The 18,442-nt window shown below is 35.3% G+C and overlaps 1 protein-coding gene across 1 annotated transcript in view; it reads left to right on the plus strand.

The window, feature by feature from the left end:
• LOC130418249 (piezo-type mechanosensitive ion channel component 2) overlaps positions 1-18,442 on the plus strand; it is a 98,201-nt gene that overhangs the window by 29,119 nt on the left and 50,640 nt on the right. Inside the window, exons 8-24 of the mRNA XM_056744284.1 lie at positions 1,270-1,438; positions 2,552-2,686; positions 3,793-3,828; positions 4,693-4,822; positions 5,380-5,570; positions 5,699-5,929; positions 7,471-7,585; positions 7,677-7,873; positions 7,983-8,131; positions 9,296-9,469; positions 13,055-13,293; positions 13,398-13,558; positions 13,678-13,854; positions 14,084-14,212; positions 17,039-17,239; positions 17,611-17,815; positions 18,287-18,388. Coding sequence (XP_056600262.1) covers positions 1,270-1,438; positions 2,552-2,686; positions 3,793-3,828; positions 4,693-4,822; positions 5,380-5,570; positions 5,699-5,929; positions 7,471-7,585; positions 7,677-7,873; positions 7,983-8,131; positions 9,296-9,469; positions 13,055-13,293; positions 13,398-13,558; positions 13,678-13,854; positions 14,084-14,212; positions 17,039-17,239; positions 17,611-17,815; positions 18,287-18,388 — 2,741 coding nt within the window. The remainder of the gene's footprint in view (positions 1-1,269; positions 1,439-2,551; positions 2,687-3,792; positions 3,829-4,692; positions 4,823-5,379; positions 5,571-5,698; positions 5,930-7,470; positions 7,586-7,676; positions 7,874-7,982; positions 8,132-9,295; positions 9,470-13,054; positions 13,294-13,397; positions 13,559-13,677; positions 13,855-14,083; positions 14,213-17,038; positions 17,240-17,610; positions 17,816-18,286; positions 18,389-18,442) is intronic.

An 18,442-nucleotide genomic window follows, 5' to 3' on the forward strand; every position in this document is an offset into this window, starting at 1 on the left:
TATTTCCATCTGTATTTTCAGATCATGCTTTGTGTAAATGGTTTTGTACATCCGTAGGTGATGAAACGCTGGTACGGCCTTCTCTGTAGCCCTTGACTCTCTGCATGAGTATTGATTCATAGACCGTTTTGTCCATTATCTCTATGTATAGTAGAGTTACTGTATTTGCGCTCACATTCTTTTGGTCCATATATTATTTCATCTTTTACACTTCTGAAATGTTCAGAATCACCTTTTTTAAGGATTTTGGTTTACATTGGTCTACTTGTACTTAAGAAACATTGACAATAAGAGTAAAATAATGCAAAACAAAAAATACAAATATTTTGGTGGAATTTTGAGCATATATTAAAATATACAAGTAAAAAAGAGAGAGAAAAGAAAGTGACATTAGATGTATGTGTTCATCTTCTTTTACTTGACACTAGCAGAGGTTGTTTATGTCACTTTAAAAACATATTATTTTTGCTTCTTTTGGACTTAACACAAATACTGTTAAATACCTTAAAGAAAGAGTACATCTTTTATATTCTGAATCATATGAATATTTCACTTTGGACAAAAATGTCTTTCCAATGCATAAAAAAGTAAAAAATAATTATTATTTGAACATTTTACACATTTGGGGGTTTGCACTTCGTTGCACAGTTTTGTAGTTTTGAAAGCAAAGCTTACTGATGTCGCAGTCTAACCCTTATTACAAATACCAAAACATTTAAAAGGGTACATTTTAATGTTTCACATTTTGGTCACAAACCCACGCTTTTCATAGTTTTTATTGATTTATTTGAAGGTGAAATTTCCATTGTTCTTCTATTCTGCAGTAAATGATTCTGAATGAATGACATTTTAAAGAAGCTCGTTTGTGTTTTGTCACATATTCTTTGATTTTCATGCAAAGGAATATGTTCCATTCCTTTATGATCGTAATCCAGTGGTTAATTTGTTTTAAAAGCAGTTTTGGCATGAAGTGTGTGTGCGTGCATGTGTGTGTGTGTGTATTGTTGCCTAATTGTATTCGATGAAAGAGACGTTGCCTTGATCTGCATCACTGCTGAGTGACAGTGTTGACTTTGCGCTCGACATCACTTCCTGTTTTCCAGTAACATGGGCCTTAGACATGTGACCATTCCCTTTCAAGTGTGTGAACTGCCACAAAAAGTTATATGAGCTTGACATGAATAAAAATATGACATTTTTCATAAATTGTTATCAAAACGCGTGTGTATTAACAAGAAGGATCTTGTTCATCTCTTTCTCCTTCTACAGTGTGTTTGGTATTTCCTCCATCGTTCGAACAGACTGTTCCTCCACCTGGAAGCTTGCTGTGAATGATGGCTTGAAGTGGCATCATTTTGTCAATCCCATCATGCTCTTGGTGCTGTACTACACACTGGCCACCTTGATCCGTCTGTGGCTGCAAGACCCCATGATGGTGGTGAGGTTTACACTTCATTAAAAACCACTATACATAAATTATATGTGTTAAAAATAATAAAAATCACATGGTAAACTTGATTATAATGCTGTATAATTTGAGTTGTATACGTTACTATGCAGGAACGGTCAGTTTGTCTTTTTTGTACGTCACCTCACATAAAGAGACAGTAACCTGCTGATTTGTGATTTTAACAAAGATTGTGATAGAGAGGCAAAAATTACAGATGGTGGTTTTAAAAAGTGCTAATATTTGGGGTGTTATGTTTTTGTATAATGCATTATGTAGGTTTTTGTGTTTTCTGTGTTTGTTGTGTATACGTAGCATTTAAAGCCATTTTTTGTATTTGTGTTATTTGTTAACACCAAAACAGTAATTTTCTTCCTTTAAAGGTATATTTTGGATTATTTTATTAAGGATTTAATGGGTAAGGATATATTTTTCAACGTTTAAAAATTGTTTTACCGCAGGCTGAGTAGGTTAAATGCAGTAAAAGCAACGTTTGCATTTTCATTAAAGCACGCACATGCATTCTTGGATAAGTAACAGGGATTTTCTTTATAGATTATTTTTATCGTAACCAATACGTCAAAGTTGCCTGTTTACCTGAAACATGTTTCTGGTTTTATCTTTCCTAATTCAGTCGTCCATAGATAACAGAGTCTGCTAAAACAACCTGGTTGTGTGAAGTGGGAATAGCTCCCCAAAAATGTCTCTATTTACTGACCCCTCACCTCTTTTTTTATCTTAGCGATCCATTACATTCACATATTGATTTCTTTATAACAGTCATATCGAGCCCTGTCAGAAAGCGATGACCGACTTTATCAATCATTTTATCACCCTCCACCATCCATGCTTCACAGGTTTATATACGGGTCAATCAATACACATGGTCTTCTTAAAAACCCATGTATGTGTGAGTTTATCGATTCATGGCCTTCGAAATGTGATTAAAGTGTGATATCACCATCAGGATGACGCCGTAAATCTGAGCCATGAGAAGTGCCAGTGTGACTTTACACAGAAATCAATGTTTATGCATGCAGAGTTTTTTATTCCTTTAACCTTTTCTGCTGTAAGTTGTTGTATTTGTGTGTGTTGATCTTTCAGCAGGAGGAGAACGAAGAGGAGGAGGAGGATGAGGAGAAAGAGGGAAATGAGGTCATGGGCAACAATGTGGCTCTCACGTCCGACCGGAAGCGTCTGCTTTGGTGGAGAGGCCGTCAGAAAACAGAGGAAAGAAATGTGAGATACAGGAAAAAAGACAAAGTTAATCTGTTACGTCATCCTAATGTAGGAAAGTAGGAAAGTGGTTGGTAAATAATAATAACTGTAATTTATATAATTATAATGTCCACGGAGTGGCATTCAAAACTTAGAATTCCACTTTGAAAAAATTTCAATTCAGGAATTGATAATATAGGATCCAGAACTCATTTTGTTCATGAATTATTACAACAAATTCTTTATTTCAAATGTATGTATATTTTTGTTCAAACTTTTTATTTATTACTGTGATTTTCAGTTAAAACATATATTTTAATATATGAATATATAAATCGTAATAATTCGCATAAAAACAACCCTTACAGCTTATATAGTTTTATTTTGCATTGCTGCGAACCAGCATATTTTAGCACAAACAGTATGGTAATATTAGAAAACAGAAATTCTAAATGTATCTAATGCGTTGTAAATTTGTACATTAGTGATTCTAACTATAAAAATGATGGGCTATAGGACTGTCATCAAGCCGTTGTATTCATAGTGTTATTAAAGCTGCAATATGTATGTTTTATTTGGTTAAATGTACCAATATATAAATATGAATTATAAGCAGTTTTCACAATGGTAAGCTTATAATAATGATTTATAACTGGGTCAGATTTTCCAGTAAATGTCTGTTTGAAGTCATTTGACTGTAACCTCCATAAAGATAAATAAATAAAGCTATTTTATGTTTCAAAAAGCGATGACGACAGTCAGGCGAAAGTTATGGATAGCAGGTTTTAGCAATTTTGTGTATATAATCACATAGTGAATGTCCATATTAACACGTGAACATGATATCTTGTTAACATTTACTCTGTACCGAAAATCTAATACAATCACATTAATTCTGCAGTTTAGAAAAGTTTACAAGGTTCATTGAAACAGTGAAACGTATATCCCGTTCTGCGCTCCTCAGCAGTGAAGTGCTGCTCTCGTCTCTATCAGACATTTTGCTCGGCTCAGCACTGATGTTAGAGAACAGCATAATGTTATTGATCTACTTGATGTTGTCGATACATTCACCTAACCTCGTCTGCTGTCTCTCTTTGTCTCCTCTCTCTCTCTCTCTCTCTCTTTAGCTTATTTCCACTCAGGACCCTTACAGCACCTCAGAGGTTTGAGATCTTATGTAACTCTGTGTTTGCACATCTGAACTGCAGACAAATTGATTCTGGCTTTCTGTGTCGTGTGTTTGTAATGCTCGTGCTGTGATGTGGTTTTGGGTTTAGTACTGTAGCAGCTGTAGTTTCTCAGTTCACATTTCAACCCCGAAACAAAAGAAAATGGAAAGTAAATTTTGCATAATATGTCTGGAAGGTAATTTTTTTTACAATAAAGAGAATTTGGAGAATTAAGTATTTTCGATTTATGCGAAATCAAATCATAATTTTAATAAATGAATATACTTAATATGAATACTGTATAATATGTTTCATGTTTTGTGATTAAGTGTGACCTGGACGTGTGAAGTTCAATACACTTCCAGACATAAAATATAAAAATCACTAAAAATATTCTTTGTTAATTGTTAATTATTGAAGCTTTGTCCAATCATATGTGTTTATTTTTTTTATTAAAATTAATATTAATATTATTGTCAGTACAATGTCAAATTGGATCAAATTTATAAAATAGAGATACAGCTGTACGATATTTGCGGAAAAAGTCGAGCTCCTGGAGGCTTGCAGGGGGGCGGAACTACAGCACGAGCACACAATACAACATGTAGGAGAAATGCTACGTCACACGTTCAACTCGTTTTTTCACAAGTTGACCATGTTTATCATGAGAAGCCAGCACGTTTAACAGTGTAAAGAAGTCAGAAGGCATGACATAACATGTTACCTCCGCTTTTAATGTTCATTATGTGTATCATCAGTAATGTACTGTTAACAAGTGCATCATCTTAAATGTTGTAATTGTGTGTGGACTGAAATCAGAAATTTTTTCTAATTCTGGTCTTTGTGTTTGTTATACAGGTTGTAATCATCAGCTCCAATGGAACATCATTTGACTATTTGTCCGCCGTCCCCATTGAGAACGGACCTGTGAGTCTGGACAGATTCTGCACCCCACAGTATAAAGTAGATCAACACATACAGTCTGATGGTAAGACACAGTCATTTATTAACCAATATATCAATAATATAAAATAAAATGAATCATGACATGCAATTTAAATCTTATAAGTGCAGATAATATTAAATTCTCCAAAATAATAATCGTGTGAAGGATCTTTTTTTTTTTTATTTAGTATATTATATTACTCTTATTACTTATTATTTTATCTCTGTTTTCAAGTCAAGTCATGCCAATTGAAATAAATTTGTTTAATCAGTTGTTAAATATATATACTGTAGGAATAAAAATTAAACCCAATGTTTTCAAGTTTCAAAATCGTTATTTTCATCTTATAACAGCACAATTATTATTTTGTCCTTTCCTAAACAATCCACAAAAATCCACAATACTACATGAAACAATACACGCAAAGTCAACGCACAGTATGAATAAGAAGAAACAATATAAAGGGGGAACATTTTTTTACAGTATCAAATAAGTATGTAATGTTAACAATGGTAAAGAGACAAAAAGCATTTCAAGTTTCAATGCAAATTAAAATAATTCACCAAAAACTGACAACATTGTGTTATTGACCCAAACAGAGAAGACGGTTGTGAACACAGATGATGTTCTAGATTCAGAACCTCAGAACTATGAGCTGGAAGAGGAGGACGAGGAGAAGACCGAAGAGGAGGAAGAAGAAGAGGAGGAGGGTGGACCACCGGGAGCTCTCGTAAAAGTGTTCAAGTTCATCATGAAGCAAAGCTACATATGTGCACTGATCGCTATGATGGTGAGGAGGTCAAAGGTCATCATTTCACGCCATTCCAAACAATTTGATGAGTAACGTCTCCTTTTGTGTTTGGAAAGCCTTGAGAAGAGATCCCCAAAATGTATTGTGATGTTTTATTTTATTTCAAGGCGTGGAGTATTACGTACATCAGCTGGTTGACGTTTGTGTTTCTGCTGTGGTCGTGTACTCTGTGGATGGTGCGAGACCGGAGGAAGTACGCCATGTTGACCTCGCCCTTCATGGTGGCTTACGGGAACTTTCTGCTGGTGCTGCAGTACATCTGGAGTTTCGAGCAGATAGAACCAGTGCCTGGATTCTTCCGCAAGGCTGACAAGCCTGTCAGCCAACTCGGCACCAAAGTTAGTGAGACTTCAACCTGTAAAATGGATCAATTTTTTTGGGAGATGATCGTTGTTTGTAAATGTACACATTACTGTTTAAGTAAACTTTTAAGAATGTAATGCAAGTTTATTTTACAGTTGAATTAATTTGTATTTATTTGCCAAAAGAAAATTCTGCATTAAAATGAATGCAATTATTTAGTTACTAAAGTTTTGTTTAAGGTTTGTTAATAACTGTTAATAAAAAGTTGTGTTTATTAGTATTTTGAATAAGCTTTTAATATAATATAATATTTTTAGTGTGAGTGCTATTTTAGTGACATTTTTAGCAATTTGTTTATGTTCTTTTGTCATTATTTATTTGTTTATTTCTATATTGCTAGAAGTTTCATTCTTTTAACTTCAGTTTAAGCTTTAGTTTAGTTTCTTTGTTAATAATTTTTGTAATAGAATTTTTTTTTTAGTTTAAGTTACATAATAACTAGACTGATATTATTCAATATCAATTAACAGAAATGTTTAGTAGTTTAAGTAAACTATAATAACTTAGTTACTTTTCATTTCATTTTCATTTAAATGAATAAATTTTTATAAAATCAAACTTAACTGGAGAATGTGCTGAGACAAGGGGAAGTGGCGACACAGATGGCGATTTGGTGAAATCAAATGTGACAAGAACGACTAGTGAGGTATAATGAGGTAGCCGCTTGATATCGCAGAAATAAACCCTAACATTGTGATCAGGACCAGACGAGAAGCGGAGGTATCTCCTTTATACACACATTTAATTAATATTGCATATTTCTCTCTTATTAATGGAGAAAAGGTATCAAGTGACTTCTAAAAGTTAAACAAAAAGTATAGATCTATTTCTAGAGCATTGCTGCTTTTAAACATTTTCCTGTGGCATGTTGTGAGTTTCAATGTTTAAATGACGGCAAGGAGTGCGAGTTCCACTTAAACTAAATTGCAAGAACTCATGTTCTAAAACATACTTAATGTATATAAAACATTGCTAGCAAGAACAATGATCAACGGTGCGCACTTTGATATTATTGTGGACACTACGCAGTCTTGTGGTGGAGCGGTCCATTGGCTCATATGTCTCGGACAGTCACGTGAATGGAAATATGCATATGTAATTGATATGCAGATGAGGTTATGTGTAGTTAAACTAGGCGTTGTAAGCTCCATATATGGTTATATCAGGGAGGAGATTGGAGATACACATGTACACATTTCTATGACGGAAATATTTGTATTATTGTGAAATCCCTGTTTTGTCAAGCTTAAGTGTATTAAATGTGTTTAGCTGTGCTAATAATTATACACAAATATGAACCATTACCCGTAATTAACCATAACTGTTATCTATATACTTTTAATAAACTTTTAATTATGACCATAATCCACTTAAATAACAATTTAAGCCTTTACTGCATTCTTTATAATGACTTTGGCCACTGAATTCATTTTATTTTAAATAAACTGTTGAATTGTGATTTGTCTTTTATCATGTCATTTTGCTAATTCATTTAGTAAATGCTGTATTTTGTCAGGTCCTGTGTCAGTTGAGTTTCTGGCTGCTACTCAGACAGACGCTGATGGAACGACGAGAGAAGATGGAGGAGGACGATCCTCTGTCTGATGTTAAAGTAGAGGAGCAGATGAAAGGTCATTTAAACAATAGAGCTTAAAACAATACTGTAGCTTAAACTGTTCATCACCTTCGGAGGTTTTTCAAAATCATGTCATTGGTTTGTAGATGAAGAGAATGTGCAAGAGGAGGGGGATGAGAACGACCTGATGCAGGTGATGGGGAAGCTGGTGATGGCTCTGCTGGTCAAATACTGGATCTACATCTGCGGAGGAATGTTCTTCTTCGTCAGCTTCGAGGGAAAAATGGTCATGTACAAGATCGTCTACATGATGATGTTTCTTTTCTGCGTGGCCCTGTATCAGGTACTGCTTTTCGATGAGGGGCGGGGCTTGTGATTATAAGGCCTGTCAATCACTTTTACACAATGATATTCTTGTGATTGGATCTTGACGGGGGTGTCCTTTTCTTCAGGTTCATTATGAATATTGGCGCAGGATCTTGAAGTATTTCTGGATGTCCGTGGTGGTCTACACCATGCTAGTGCTTATCCTGATCTACACCTGTCAGTTTGAGAACGCCATTGACACCTGGTCTAAAATGACGAGAATTTCACGAGAAGTGTGAGTTTTAAAGCCCTTTATGTTGAGAAATGTTGAGATTTGTAATTGTTGAAACACATGAAGAGTATGGAGGTGTCAAATGAATGTAGATTGTATTTGTAGAGGATATATAATCTGGATTTGGGTAAATTTGATGAGAAATGTTCGTGTTCATATTGAGATCTTATATTGAATATTGACTTTTTGACTTTTCGACTTGACAAATCTGAGCTCAGTTGACAAATTGTTGACTTCTCTTCTGTGCTCTTCATTTGTGAAAACTGTGACTCTTTTTCTCAGGAGAAATATATGAGACACAGATGAGACTTAAGCAAACCCTTGTTTGTCTCCAAAATCGATTGGGACATTATAGCTTTGTAGTCATGTTTTGGCAAGAGTAGTTGAAATTTGTTGATACTTGTTGAAACATTCCAAATTTCAAAGCTAACTGCATTCGGATGTTTTTCACCTTCCCAAATATTTACCGTAGTTTAAAAATCATTTTGGTAGTAAAAACAAAGTACCCGCTAATTTCAGGGGTGTGACTTTCCTGTATAAATACAGATTTACGTATTTTTTGATTGCGTAAATTGCAAAAAATATATTTATTTTAAATTGTGGGGGTCTGGGGATGTGCGCGTAGTCATCTTGGCCGACAGGATCCTTTCTACGCAATCTTTCTACCAATTTTATAAAATATTGTTAAGGTGACTGTTAAACTAATAAACATTTGAACTGATTTTTCCAAAATGGCCCGTCAGAATTGGGTAATTATAATTGTTTGTTCTTGTGTTGCCAAGTGAAAAATATTTATTTTTGGCAAACTGTCGTAAAATTAATGTAAAAATTGAATGGTAACATACAAGACTATTTTGGGGGGATTGGGCGCGGGTCCGCCCAGTCTTCAATCTTTTTTTCCTTTGCTGATCACATGCCTGAAATTTACCATGGTCTCAACACAATAACATTTGAAGTAGAATATGGTAACACACATCATATTTAATCACCCAAAAAACATTTTAATTTCACTTTTACTATAGTAAAACCATGGTTATGTCTCATAAAGGCTTTAGGACGCCTAAAAATGTATGTAGTGTAGATCGACATATCTCCAGTGTTTGAATTAAGTAGACATGTAACACTTTGCTTAACCTCCACATCATCTCTCTCTTTGTCGTCATGCAGACTAAATGACATTGGGCTGGTGAAGTACAACCTCTCTGAATTATTTACTCGAATTTTCATCCCCACGTCCTTTCTGCTGGTGTGTATCTTACACCTGCATTACTTCCACGACCGTTTTCTTCAGCTCACCGATCTCAAAGCTGTCGTCAGCAAAGAAGAGAGCACCATATACAGGTACCGTCAATATTTTCATTTATAACGCGTTGGAATGCTTGATTCTGATTGGCCAATCGCGACATTTGTAGGTTTGTTATTCCGAGATAACAACCGCTAAAAACTAATGAAACACGGTAACCCAGATGCAGCAAATCTGTTTTTTTTTACAATCTAAATCTAAATATGTCTTTTAATAACATTAAGACATTACACTGTATTTACAAATGATCAAACCAAATTGCCTGTTCGTGACATTTCAATGTTGTTTCTTACCTTAAAACCGAAACTAAACGTATTTTCCTCGTGGAAGGTCTGCATCCGGTTGAAATGAGCTAGTAAAATATTTCAAATTCACATTTCATGTCCAGTTTATTTCTCATGTGGCAAGTAAATGTGTAATAAGTGGGATAATGTACAAGCAGCAAGCTGTTATCGCGAAATACTCCACTTTACACTGTCTTGGCTTATTTCTGCGATAACAGCCGGCTGCCTGTACGTTATCCCGTACTTTGAATATTTCTTTTTATGAAGACTTTGAACGTACTGTGTGTCAATAGGCTTTAAGATCTACTTAAAATATCTTGAAGATGTTTTTCAGATGTCAGTGCATATGTACAACTCTGGATATCAAACGGTTTCACACAGAGACATAACTTGTTGAACGTAAAGGAGCAGTTCACCCACAAATATTAATTCTGTCACGATTTATTCACCTGTCACCCTAAAACCGATAAAAAAACAGTTTTTTCTGTGGACCACAGAAGGTGTTGGAGAATTATGATTTTTGGGTGAACTTCACCATGACTTGGTTTCACTTTCCTTTGTAATATTTGTCCTTCAGTGGAATCTAAAGCAGAAGGTAGTTCTCGTGTTTTACGCAGACAGAGTCATCTTTATTCTGTTCGTTTCTTTTTTCTTTTAACCAATCATCTGCTGGCGTCTTTCTCCTGCCATCTCTCATGCAACAGCTTTACTAAAGTCAGTGGTCGTATCTATTTGATCGTGGATAGGTGGGTGTCCGCTTTCTTTCTCTGGAAACCACACAGAATGTTTCACCTCTTCCCTCATTTCTAACCCCTCTCTCCTGTTTGTCAGTCCACCAAAAACGACTTCCTCTTTTCTCACTTACTGTAATAACCTCACATCAGTCATGGCTAGACTGAAAAATGTATGTTTAAAGAATCATAACCTCATTTCTCTTAACGTCAACATGAAATAACATGTGCAACCCATTTTACTTCCATAATGTCATGTATTTGACCGGTTAAAATGCCAATTTTGTGCTGTGTAGGACGGCACTTGTTTTATCCGTAAGAATTTCATTGAATCTATAAAGATATGAGAGTTGTCGGTAAAGCCAATGCAGACTTTGTCAAGGAGGATTACAACCACTCCTTCCAGAAACTTTAATGGTATTTAAGAAATAAAAGGATGAGATAACTAAAAAAATTATGAAGTGAAGTTTTAAGAAGAATCCTCCAAGTTTGTTAAAAAAATAAAGCTAGATCAGGATTATGAGCCTGCAATTTTGTATAGTAAAAAATGTAGCCATTTTTAGCATCCTACTCACAGATCTTTATTCGGTAATTGTCATAATTTTTTCGTGTCAGCTAATGACCACCGAACGAAAGTCATTTTAAAAGGCGGAGCATTTCAAAGACAGTGAAGAAAAAATATACAAATAAAAACACGCATGGAAAGAGTAAATGGGGTTGATGTTGATTTCATGTTGTCTTTGCCTGGTCGTCTGCATCCAGATAAGTCCCATTAAAAATCCTAACATCAGAATCCTGAATAACTCTCCCAACCACGTCATCCTCAAAATGAAGGGAATGTGTCTTCTGAGCATGATCTAAAGTGCACGTTCCTCACCTTAAATCTTGATTCTTTCTCTTTATATCACTCATTCTTAATCTCAACATCTAGACTTAATGAGTTTTGACATGACGTGTTTCTTGCTTTGATTTCGTTGTGTAAATTACTTTAACAGCCTCAAGCAAAAATTCTCATCACCTCAGAACAAGTAAGTGTGGTAAACAGGAGGTAAAGCTCGATGTGACATGAAGCCTCATCATGCAAGCGTTAAAAACCCTAAACACAGCGAGAGGCATCTGGACGATGTGGTCTATGGATGACACTCACAGTCTGTTTTTAAGACTGCTGAATTATTTCTTATGGTTTTGTTTATTTAGCTATTCATGTTTGGCAAAGACACATGCATTGCTTCTCTCAGGTGGGCTCCTGAAATTATATTGTTAATGCACACAGCTTTCCATTCAAACCCTGCCTGTGGAAACTAAACTGATAAATAATAATCCTGATTGAAGGTTTGTGTCATTGACAAGATAGGATTCATCCGAAAGGTTTTTTGACCCATTCTTAGCTGACTTAATCTGCATGTCATCAAGTAAAAAAAAAACTGTGCCTTTTCAGTTATCCATGATTCTTCAATTGGAGAGGAAACTTATTCAAATATCTAATTTATATATAAAGTCAAATAAAATTATTGTTTATGTTTAATAATAATTTTTATGTGTCACTTGATGTCTATGGAGGACCAAGCCTGCCAAAATTAAAATAAATAAATGAAAAAATAATTGTAATAATATGAAAATAAATAAAGGAATGAATGACTCGATAAATAATCTGTTTTTTAACAATTTTTGACCTCAATTATTTCTCAATTCTTTTAATTGATTTATTATTTAATGTGTCCAGTTTTTTTGGATACATTTTTTGATCATGTCCTTTCATTATCGGTTCGTTTATTTTTATATTCATTTAAAATTGTATGTATTTATTTCCAATATATATTCTTGTATTTATTCTTATTCAGAGGATATATGTTAAATCACACAAGCGGTTTTATGTCACCACTTCAACCATACCATCACATATTTGTGACTGTTTAAACTGCCAGGAGCGGGTTTCACTTGCACACACAGCTTACTCTAACATTTTTTTTAAACGCATCATTTCTTTAGATCAAAAATCGTTAAAAACTAATTGTTTTGTTTTGTTAAGTCATCCAGTCCTTTATTTATTTTTATATTTTTCTAATATTTGTATATATTTATACCTGTATTTATTTATTTTTTATTTCAATTTTTTATTTTATTTGATTTATTTTTATGCTTGTTCCTTTTCTACGTTTTATTACTAGATTGTAACAGAACTATGAAATTATGGACATCGTTTTACAAAAATTTTTTATTGTATTAATTCACACAATGTCACTACCCCCACAAACAATATTTAACACAATAAGCAATACTCTTAACAAGTCTTTTTTTCTTATTTTCTATCAATCTATACATCTGTAAAAACAAAATACATTTTTACATTTCTAAATAATAAAAATACATTTTAAATGTCAATTATAAAAAGATAATATTTTTCTTTATTTCATTTTACGGAAAAGCCTCTTTAGATGCTGTCACATTTATATTAAAAACTTTTCAGAGAAATACTCATTTCCACATAATAATAAAGAAGTTTCATTTCTTAACCTGAAACTCTATTTGAAGAATCATGCTGCAGTAAGCATTCATCTGTCACTGTAATAAATGAACGTGTGCTGATGTTGATGTTGTTGATTCTCAGACTGGCTCATCCAGACGGGAGTTTGGCAGATCTTACGATGGTGAGCACATCTCCTGAACCTCTGCTGAAGGAAGCGCGGGAGAAAGACTCTGTCAGTGAGATGCTGGCGGTGGATTGTGTGGATGAAGACAAGAAGAAAGAGTCTTTATCTATTCATTCTGCTCATCTGTCCAGTGAGGAGGATCTTCATCAGTCCAGTGTGGCTACAGATCCAGAAGCGCCTTCAGACCAGAGCTCAGGTGATTTTTTACTGTTCTATTGTTTTATTCTTTATTCTTAAAGAAGTCTGTAAGCTCGCTCTAGGTGTCACATGATTCCAGTGTCTTCTGACTTTGTGCTTCAGATCTGAAGAGTAAATGGCATCTGGTTGTGGACCGGCTCACAGTGTTGTTCCTCCGGTTCCTCGAATACTTTCATAAACTCAAGGTCTTTATCTGGTGGCTTCTGGAGATGCACATCATCAAGCTGGTATCCACCTACATCATCGTCCTGTCTCTCAAAGAGGTGAAGGATTATTTCAGGATGTTTGTTCTCTAAAAGGTTTTAGTATTTTAATGAAATCGTGCACTGGTCTCTTTCGGGTCCTCTGAAGGTTGAAGATGTTTTTGTTTTATTTGTCGCAGGTCTCGCTGCTGAACTATGTGTTTCTGATCTCGTGGACGTTCGCTCTGCCCTATAAGCAGATTCGGGTTCTGGCCTCGAGCGTTTGCACCGTGTGGACGTGTGTTGTCATCGTCTGCAAGATGTTTTATCAGCTTGAATCCATCCAGCCTAAAAACTACTCAAGCCATTGTACCATGGTGGGTACAAACGATGTTAGAGTGAAGAGACAGGTCACCCATAACTGATAAAACAATTGTGGAATGTAAATGCATTTGAATAAAAGATTATTACAAATTCTGTCATCATTTACCCAACCGTGTGTGCTTGTTTAAACTTTTTTTAATCATGAAGATTTTCATGTACTGATTTAGAAGTAATTATGTATAGTTGTGTGTGTGAATGTATGTATATATTTTTTCTACACAGCCCCACAACTACACAGAGGAACAACAGAAGAAGATGAATTCATCGCTACTGTACAGAATCGAAGGAGTGGACCCTGCCAACTGGGTCGGCCTTTACAAGATAAAAGATGCTTTACTGCCCAACCTGAGGGTGAGGCTTTGATCATATTATTAATTTCATATGCCACACACATAGGTTCAACCCTGTTACCAGAGAGATTTCTTCAAGCAAAATAATCCTATTAAACCTCAAAGTTTGGATAGATAAGAGAGTATAGGTCAGGTCTTTTTTTCCTTTTAAAAATATGTATGATAATGCGCGGTCGAAAAAAATATCGTGATTGTTTCATGGCCCACAGCATATTTTTTTGTCTGAACATGCAAACATGCAAAACCCCCTCTGTCACGACTCGTGTGGGATGAACCCAAGTGCAGGCAGCGGTGAAGGGGTTAATGAAAACAAGACTTTAATAATAATAAATAAAAGACCCACGATGGGGATAATAACAACAAAACACAAACTAGGAAGGAACACGGTAACGAAACAAGAAATCAAAACAAAACACTTGCCACAAGGGTGCAAAAAATAGACTAAATACAAATAACGACACAACGTCTTACAAACACAGCAAGGTTAGGCAAGGCAAGGGTAGGATAGGCAAGACAAGGCAAACGCATAGGAAGGCAAACTAACAATATGCAATGCAAACATGCAAACACTCAAAACGAACAAGCACAGGACAATAGAAAGAGGGCATTTAAAGGGGACCAAATCAAGAGGGATCAGGTTCGGGGCATGAAATAATTAACAATCAATAAGGAAGAGACGCGAGGGCGGGAATAGAGACGAGACCGGAGAGAGCGTATAGAAGGCCATAAGGGCCATAATGCCTCTCTCCACATAAAACAAGAGGTTATGTCATGGTTCTGCTGCTAGGTCAAGAAAAACAGGACAAGGTGGGTCAGAAGCATGACACCCTCTGCTTTTAAAAATAAATTATAGCCTCATTCATTTATATTCAACATTATATGAAAAGCTGCATTTTTGTCAAGGAATGCGTCTAGATGGGATTCAGAATTTGTTGTAGATTCTGTACTTTTTTAGAAGATGCATAGCGATAAAAACAGTTTTATCACATGGGCTGATTTAACATTTGTATTTAACATGCAACCTGTATCTGGATGTTGTCCACATGCACAATGAAAAGACACGCGCTTCCAATCGGATCTCAGTGTAAAGTAAGCGCAATCCAGCCGTTTTCACAGACATGAATAGCATCACTATACTGGCAGCTTGTTTCTAACATACGTGTTTAATATATATGATGTAATCAACGCTCCGTTTCCAGCTTGAGCTTGAATATGTGATGGTGGTACGGCTGAAGTGGTACAAAAGTACAAAAGCTTGTGTCATTTTACAAACATCCTCTGCTTATGCCTTCACTTATAAGATCATTAATCGTTTTAATAACTGAAGCTTGGTAGTCCAAACAATTATTGTATCTGATTCTAACCATGGTTTGCCTCCCACCACTGCCTCGTTTTCAACATAGCTGCGGTGGATAGGATACTTTCCAGTGTGTCATTATCTGTAACATGCTCGTCCTCTTCGTTATAGATCTATTTAATTTCATAATATTGCTGTAAATAATGTACACTGAATCTGAAAAGTATTTTTGTTATCGTATATTAACTCTCTATGGTTTTATTTCAAGACATTTAACTCATTCATAAGTTTCCTCTGATGTAACTCCACCCAGGGATTCCCCAGGGTCCTAGAGCACAAGGGCACAGGCGCATGTGCACTTCTAAAAAAACAACGTTTCTATTTTTTGACATACTAAAAGATGTCAAATTGAATTTGTACATTTAGAATGGTGAATATAGAATGCACTGCATGTTGCTTGCTTACCTTGCTCAAAAGCATGATGTATGTAAGTCTACATGCAGGGCCGGCCCAAGCCTTTAGGGGGCCCTAAGCGGAATTTGTTTTGGGGGCCCTTCGTGCACACTATGAATCTATAACACCCAATTCTATTAGTTGCAACTGTGTTTGGAAAGTAGAAATATCATAAAATCAAAAACCTTGTACAATAAGTGTATTTTGATTGTCAAAACATTTGATGATTTTTTTACTTCCAATTTTAGATGAACGTTCCCTTTAAATTTTAAGCACAGACCATACAGGGACTCATTATGCAAAGGTTGCGGAATTTATTGCTAAATCAATTTGCAAACTGTTTGCAAAGATTTTTATAAAAAAAATCTATGTAACCTATAACCTTTACAACCTACAAACACTTCCAAAGCCACACAGTTTGCCTTTTTAGAGTGAGGATGATTTCATATGTTTTTATTTTTGGCAAGTGTATTTTACTTGATATCAATTAAATTAATTTACAATATGCACGCATTTATTCTTAATCTTATCTCAAATAAAACGCTAAATTGACTGATGATTATAAATTACATGAATCACGTAAATTCAAGTAGCATTTTGTCGTTTGCATCAGTGGATACTGTCAGTCTTTCAACATTTCTATCCTTAAACACTAAACATTGTGTCAGAAATATATCACAAAAAAATGTAATTTCATGTACTCTTGGGAACCCTCTGGTGGCAGCGGGGCCCTAAGCAGCTGCTCAGTTCACTTATGCCTTGGCCTGCTCTTTCTACATGTAATAATAAGGAACTATGCTTCTAACCACAGCTCTAGACCTGTAGTTCCAACCACGCAACTTCGCGATGCTGCTTGCGTTTGATTGTTGGAACAAGGGTTTTGGGAAACACTTGAATCGTTGAACTATGCTGAAACGACGGAACTTGCGAAAATAGTTGTTAACGATGCTTTTGGGAAATGCACTCCTGCTTGTTCGAATCACAGAGATCACATGTTAATGACAAATATAAACATTTATTTAAATATTCAGATGAATGTGAAATGGAATGAATGTGTTTTCTGTCTTTCTTCACCAGAATAACTTGTTGATGTTGGCCTTCTTGGCCTTTGAGGTCACCATTTACAGACACCAGGAGTTTTTCCGTCTGAGGAACAAACTTTCCCCTCCCCCCTCACGGACCATCTTTCATGACATCACCCGGCAACACCTTGACAACGGGATTGTGAATTGTGCCAAATATTTCATCAACTATTTCTTCTACAAGTTTGGTCTGGAGGTACATTTCAGAGTTTACCGCCCTTATCATTTTAATTCATAGATATTGAAAAGACTTTTAAAAGATTGAGATGAATATTTCATGTATCTTTTATTTGACCTTTTTTATTACTTTAATTTATGTTTGACGTGTCTTTTGTTGGAATATATGTGTATAAAAGATTTTCAATGAAAATAAGAAATATTCCTTAAACGACTTCACATGGGGAAATTAATAAAAACAATCAAAATGGTGCTTTGTTAATGATATTTTTGTCATTTTATGCAATGAGATTCTGATGTTTTGAATTAAGTGGTCCCAGCATATGTATTTTTTCATTCAGTAGTACCTTGAAACACTATACCAGGTGTGTTGTTGATTTGTTTTGTCAGATGTGTTTTCTGTTGGCGATAAACGTGATGGGTCAGCGGATGGATTTTTACTCCATGCTGCATGGCTTTGCTTTGGCTGTGGTCATGTACAGACGCAGACGGAAAGCCATCGCAGAGATCTGGCCCAAATACTGCTGTTTTCTCGCCTGCATCATCACATTCCAGTATTTTGTGTGTATTGGAATCCCACCAGCTGCTTGTAAAGGTCTGTATAACTCTCAGAAACATAAAGTAAAAGGGGGGAATTCACTAAATGGAGCAAGAAAGCATTTGATGGTTTAGTACTGCTTTTTCAAAATCTAATTTTGTAATGAGTGAAATGTTTGACCATGCATATCTAAGAGCTATGAATATAACAGTCAGGTTAAAGTCCTCCTGCAATTATTATTTATACAGATAAAATCGCTAATGTTCATCTCTTGGAAGATTTTAATTTAACATGCGTTCAGGAAATATTTAATAGATCTATCCTATCTGAACAAAATCAGTAGGATCTTAAAAGCGTGTGTAGGCATTATCCTCTGCTTATAGTACCTGCAATCTTCAGTGTCTTGGAGTGGTCAAATGTACGACACTTTTCATCACACTGTGCGTTTGTTAATTTTGTGAGTTCATTCTTCTGTTCTCTTTCTGATTTCACCGTTCTGCATTAGTGATTTTGTTGACTTGTTTCCAGATTATCCCTGGAGGTTTCCAGGCTCCATGACGGAATCTAATGTGATCAAATGGCTCTTCCTCCCTGATTTCCTCACACAGCCCAGCTCCATTTTCCTCGTCTGTGAGTTGTTACCACACCAAACCTTAATGCGCTAAATTATGTTTAGAGACACTG

Source organism: Triplophysa dalaica, chromosome 3, assembly GCF_015846415.1.
Source record: "Triplophysa dalaica isolate WHDGS20190420 chromosome 3, ASM1584641v1, whole genome shotgun sequence".
In the NCBI taxonomy this organism is placed as follows: domain Eukaryota; kingdom Metazoa; phylum Chordata; class Actinopteri; order Cypriniformes; family Nemacheilidae; genus Triplophysa; species Triplophysa dalaica.